Source organism: Corylus avellana, chromosome ca4 (assembly GCF_901000735.1).
Source record: "Corylus avellana chromosome ca4, CavTom2PMs-1.0".
Taxonomy (NCBI): domain Eukaryota; kingdom Viridiplantae; phylum Streptophyta; class Magnoliopsida; order Fagales; family Betulaceae; genus Corylus; species Corylus avellana.
In genome coordinates this window covers 1,634,084-1,640,331 of record NC_081544.1, presented here as the reverse complement: position 1 = coordinate 1,640,331, position 6,248 = coordinate 1,634,084, and the positions used below count along the sequence as shown (strand labels likewise).

Below are 6,248 nucleotides of genomic sequence, written 5' to 3'. Positions count from 1 at the left end.
GGAGCAACCCCCACTCTATAAAATTGCTTGAATTGTTAGTAGTGTGAATTCTTAAATGTAAAAGATTCCAATCACATTGTTGGGACAAAATATTCCTAGTTGGCCTCAGTCATTTTACACTTATTTATAATTTGCTATTACTAACTTATTGGGCGACATGTGTCCACATTATTCTTGCACCTTTAGATAAAAGGAGAAAAGAGAAGGGGACCTTTTTTATCTTCTTCCTCCTCACACACATCTCTATCTATGGGACTCTCAGAGACCCTCATTTCACCCTCTCTCTCTCTTTCTCTTGGACCCTTCTCTCTCCCACTCATATATCATATATATCGCTCATGAGAAAGCTAGAGGCAATTTTTCATAATCTTCTTATTTCACAAACAAATATGTTAACTTAAGAATTAGAGAGTCTTTGGTCTTGGCCGAAGGCCCTTTAACCTTATTTTTGTCTTGCAGGAATGCAATTGCCGTATATGGGAGTTCCCTCACAACTTTGCCATGAAGAAAATCGTTGAGGTAGCAAAACCTTGGACCTAAAAACGTTCCAACACCCGTGATTGATACCAATTGTTTAAAGCTATTGTTTCCATCAAATTTTAATAATTATTTTTAAGTTAAATTATTGGAGTATTATCATATATAAATATTTTATCATTTGTGTTAACCCTTTTTTTTTTTTTTTCTAGATAATGAGAAGAAATTATGTACATAAAGTTATGACTTATGAGTAAAATTCATAGCACTTGAGTTGTTCTACGCAAGCACTAAATAAATCAGATAATTCGAATCTTGATTGAAAAAAAAAAAGGTGGTGAAAAAACATACCCGGCCACTTATAAGTTAAGACAACCTCATAGGAAATGAATTCAATACTTATTAGCATAGCAACTGTGGAACAGGATCTTCTCCAGTTTATGGTTAGGTTTTCTTCTCAGAATCTTAAAGCCACTAATGAAACACGTGTCCCACTAATAAATAATAATAATAAAATATTATTTAACATTTATAAAAAATAAATAATAAAAAAAGGGGTCGTTGACCACTTCATCTTCGCCATAAGGGGTGGCCGGTCCACCCCATTTTAGCTAGGGGGTGGCTAATGCCCGACCAAGGGTGGCCAAACCACCCCCATGGCCCTTGGGGGTGGTCCAACCACCCATAAGGGCTAACCCTTTTTTCATTTTTTTTTTGTTCGTTTGGCCCTTAGGGGCCACCCCCAAAGACAATGGGGTGGCTTCAACCACCCTAGATTGCCCGGTTTGGCCCAACGGGGGTGGTCTAGCCACCCCGAAGGCCCAACCCTTCTTTTTTTTTTTTCTTTTTTTTTTTTTTCATTTATCTCTTGGGGGTGGTTCAGTCACCCCTAGCTTGCCATTGGGGGGTGGCTAACTAAAATGGGGTTGTCCGCCCACCCCTATGGTATTTTATTATTTATTTATTTTTTGTTAGTGGGGCACGTGTCTTATTGGTGGCTTTAGGACTTTTGAGAAGAAAGAAGAAATCATAGCCACGAGCTGAATATTCTCCTGAGGTTAGTTTTATAAAAAATTAATTTTTTTATTATTATTATTTTAGTAAAATTCAAACAATTTTAAATACCCACAAAATATTCAAAACAGCGTTGATCTCTATATTACTTCAAAATCAAAAATAAAAAGCACTATCTAAAAAAATTTACCAAACAAACCCTATTATCTTTCCATGTTAATATTTATTAATTTTATCTTATTTTAAAAAGAAGAAATATTAATATAATAAAATATTAATAATTAATGTTCTAATAAATTCTACATAAATATTAGGCTCCTGTAATGGTCAGCACGGACAAAATCCCCACCATTTCAAATATACTTTCTCCGGTCAGCACTCACAAATAGGAAACTTCGACGCCTTCCCCTTTACTCCTGAGTGGAAGCAACTCCTTTAAATCCCCGCGTATGTCCCACAACTGACATCACAGACCATCTCAACTCAAAAAATCCCATCGCCACGTCAACAATTGTCATCCGCTGCACCACACTCCCTGGCCCCATCCCTTACCCAACTTCCCCGCGTGCCACTATAAATCCCTTCCAACCCGTGTGTGAACGGTGTGCCAACTGGCTGCCACGTCACGCAACCTCGTATATAACATTATAACCCCTTCTCTCACCGTGTCATATTTGGAATTGAATTGAATTCACTCGCAGAAGCTCACTCTACTACCTAGTACTCCAAGTCTGCAACGCTCATGCACAGGAGACCGAAACTCACCGAAGCTCCGACGACCCACCAATCTCCGATGACCCAACGTTCTCCTCGCCGCCTCACGCCCGAGCAAGAGCTCTCCGTAATGGTCGCCGCGCTCACCAATGTCGTCTCGGGGTGTACAAGTAGTACTACCGCCTCCACTTCCGAGTACTGTGAGGACGCCACGCCGTTCCCGCCCTCCGAATTGGACACGTGTCAGGTGTGCAAGATCAACGGATGTCTGGGCTGCAACTTTTTTGTCCCGCCATCACATCAAGATCATCGAGAAGCGGAAGACGAAGACAAGAAGAAGAAAGCGAAGTTGGGAGTGTCAAAGAGACGCGTGAAGAAGAACTACAGAGGGGTAAGACAGAGGCCGTGGGGAAAATGGGCCGCAGAGATCCGAGACCCGAAGAGGGCGACCCGGGTGTGGCTTGGCACATTCAACACCGCTGAGGATGCCGCACGTGCGTACGACAAGGCTGCCATCGATTTCCGCGGGCCGCGTGCGAAGCTCAACTTTCCATTTCAGGACTACGCGGCGGTTGAGACGCCCAATTCACAGCCCTATACGACGTCGTCAGAGCAGCAAGCGACTGAAATTGGGAGGGAAAACGAGTTCTGGGAAGACATTGGGGAGGACGAGATTCGGCAGTGGATGATGATGATGGATTTTGCTGGGGACTCCTCGGATTCGACTGCTACTGGGACTGAATATGCTCAGAGTTCTACTTCATTATAGGCGATAAATGTTGTGGGCCTTGTGGGTCAATATTTTTTTTGACAAAAGAAGAAGAGCAAAATTAGGAAGTTTGATTTATTGTACAATTCGTTTGATTCTTTGCTCTCTGGGGAAAATGTCATGTTTTTAAAGAATATTATCTCCAGAAATGTTCTTATTAAGGAAAAATTGTTACACGACAATTAACAATCAAATGTTCTTTATTTTGTTTTTATTTTTGAAAATTATTAAACACATGTAAACACACCTATTAACATGGTGATTATATTCTAACAATCATGTTTGGCAGCTGGGAAAATTGGGGGAGGAGAGTCGGAAATCGGAATCCACGCGGACCACAATCTCGCTTGAAAAGTGCAGAGTGCGTCACGAAAAAGCATAGACCGCGTGTACGCCATGATACTTCCTAGGCTCGTGGATGTTGCCACGTGTAATAAAACATGTGCGTTTCACCTTTTACAAAAGTGTATATATAATAATCATTTTGTTGCAATGTTTAGCATGTGCTTCATATGTCAGAAGTGGATTTGGATCTAAAAAGGGAAAAAGAGATGACGATCGACAACATCTGAAAACGTAAGAGAAAGAGATAGAGATGTTGGTATACTTGTTGGACGGGACATGTTACCTGCTTAAGTCGTACAAGTCTTAGTCAGTCAACGCGTAGACTGTTCTAATTAGATTTAAATAATACGGCTTAAATCACACATGATTAACCTGCTAATACGACTTTAAAGCATCAAACCGCGGCGACCTTTATTAGGTAGGATTTCATTTTCTTCATACAGCATACAAAAGGGTGGACCCACTACACACAAGCTTAGGAATAATATAAGCCTTCAATATTATATAGATTTTTATATTTAGACCCTTCAAAGTTAATTTTTTTATTCTCCAAATAGTTTTTTCCTGTCTGAACTCTCATTTTTTTCATACTTATTTTTAATTTAGTTTTTAAAATTACTATTGAATTTGAGATAAATATTTATTGAGTTTAATTTAATAGTAGTATTAAAAACCACATAAAAAAATGTGAAAATAAATGTGAAAAAATGAAAGTGTGTGTAGCATTAAATTTTAGTTACATATCGGAGCATACATGTCATTAAGAAGGACAAGCTTATTTCAATGAGTTGTATAGGGGTATCTAACTTTTGTTATAAATAAGCCTTAGTGTTTTTTTTTTTTTTTTTGGCCATATTTTTTAATGTTTGGTACGATCGAAAATAATAGTCAAATTTGGATAAAAAAAAACTTCGTTAGTTTCGAAAAATGATTTTTGCTTTTAAATTTTGTAAACTATTTTCTGAGTTTGAGTTTTTCCTCAAACCGCCAAAGATTGCCGAAAGTCTTCGACCTTTTTCCACCATCATTCACTTTCCATACGAGCCAAACGTCAAAAAATAGTGGGCATGCCCAAGCTCAGTAACTAATATAAGAGAGTCTATATGAGACATATTTGCCTGAATTTCTTATAAATCTGATATCTACAATTTTGGAATTTTATTGCTAGAAGCAGTTGGAGGAAGAAAAATTGTTGACATTACCACAACTAACAATAGCCAAGTTTACTTTCTTGAATGGATATACAATTTCTTAGAACAAAAAAAAGACATACGAGTCTTTATTGAAGATGATAGAGATGTTGAGATTGCAAAGAAACTTGTAATTGTTGGATTTTGGTGTATTCAATGGCACCCAGCAAATAGTCCTTCCATGAAAGTTGTAATTCAAATATTACAAGGAGAGCATGAATTATCTATGCCTCCTAATCCATTTGTCTTGACATTCCATAATAAGAGTAATGGTCTTGTTGTACTCAAGGATTAGAACCATTAATCTTGCAATCAATGTTCGAACTTCTTGTTGTTGAAGTATGCCTTTGTGGGCGTGAAGCTTATGAAAAGTACTGGCTAGTTTTTCAGTTTAACTTTTTCTTGGCTTTTTCCCGTTTTTTGTTTTTTAAGCTGTCAATTCCTTGGGCTTTGAGTTTTGAGGATCACGATCGATCTCTTACAGGGGAAGGATATTATATAAAATACACATTATGGACTTCTAGCAAAACTATATATATATTACACCTTAATTCCTGGTCAATGCTATGACCGACTACTTTTTATGAGCAATTCTATATTTATATGCTTTTATTTTTATCTTTTGCTTATTTTCTTAAAGATGTAAAACTGTGTGTTAGTGGTCATGCAAGATGCATCCTGCGCGCATGATTAAATGGGAATAAGCTATTTTCTATTTTCAAGTTAAATGAAGAAGGGTTTTTAATCACTTCTTATTCTCATAATTACCTCATTTTTTTTTATTATAATTTTTCACTCAACAAAAATAATCCTAAATACCAAAACTAAAAATACACAAAAGAAACTTGAAATTATCAGTTGGCTGAAACTTTTGAAAATCTATGTTCATGAAGGAAGTTAGTTTTAAGGAAAATTTATCTTGATTTACTCATTTGTACTATGAACAATTTCAAGCGGGGGAGCCGTAACGTTAGAGACCAAATCTTCAAGTAACGCTACAAGTCTCTCTTGTGTGCCTCTAAGAATGATGTAGCTCTTAAAATCATCATTGAGCTTGTGATTTATTATTATTAGATTTTGATCGAATTGTAATTTTAAAAGCCACATAATTCTTTGAGGGATACAAGAGAAACTTTTAGCATTACTCCTCATCAAAAACCTTGAACGAAAAATCAACTTTAAGTTTAGAAGCTACCCAAGTTTCTGATGAAAAGGTTATTAGGTTTCATTATATTTAAAATAAAAAAATACACAAAAGAAAGTGTGTATTACCTAACATTTCCAATATTGAATTTCTTATTATATAGTTTGTATCAAAAAATTTCATAATCAAAGGCATAACTTGGAAACAACCCAAGACCCATCGAATAGACTTGATCCCTTCCAGTATGTAGCATCACAATTATATATAAGTTTCTACTACCAGTTATATATATAAAGCCTTTATTCAAGTAGAAGAAGCGTTCAATAAAGAGTTATATATAATTTTAAACTTTTAAATTGAGAGAATTCTAATTTTTTTTTTCTTGTCTGTGTAATTTCATATGTGTGCTGCAGTAAGTTAAAAAATCCAATGGCCTAATTGGTCCAATAAATCAACAACTCACGCATAATGTTCCATTCTTGAACAACCCCATATTTTTTGTACATTGAGTTGAAGACTTTCTAGCCCTCAGAAATCAGGCCTACATGGGCTAGAATACAAATGCATTGGTTTGACACAAACCCTGGTTTTAGTA

General features: G+C 36.5%; 1 protein-coding gene across 1 annotated transcript; it reads left to right on the top strand.

Annotated features, from left to right (window-relative positions):
* Window positions 1-2,191: 2,191 nt before the first annotated feature.
* On the top strand, window positions 2,192-3,109 carry LOC132179750 (ethylene-responsive transcription factor ERF109-like). The gene has a single exon (XM_059592515.1). The coding sequence runs from the start codon at window positions 2,234-2,236 to the stop codon at window positions 2,972-2,974; it is 741 nt and encodes a 246-aa protein (XP_059448498.1). The 5' UTR covers window positions 2,192-2,233; the 3' UTR covers window positions 2,975-3,109.
* The last annotated feature ends 3,139 nt before the right edge of the window (window positions 3,110-6,248 follow it).

Bases quoted from the DNA above. Each gene is read 5' to 3' on its own strand.
- LOC132179750 (XM_059592515.1), top strand. From the start codon at position 2,234: ATGCACAGGAGACCGAAACTCACCGAAGCTCCGACGACCCACCAATCT.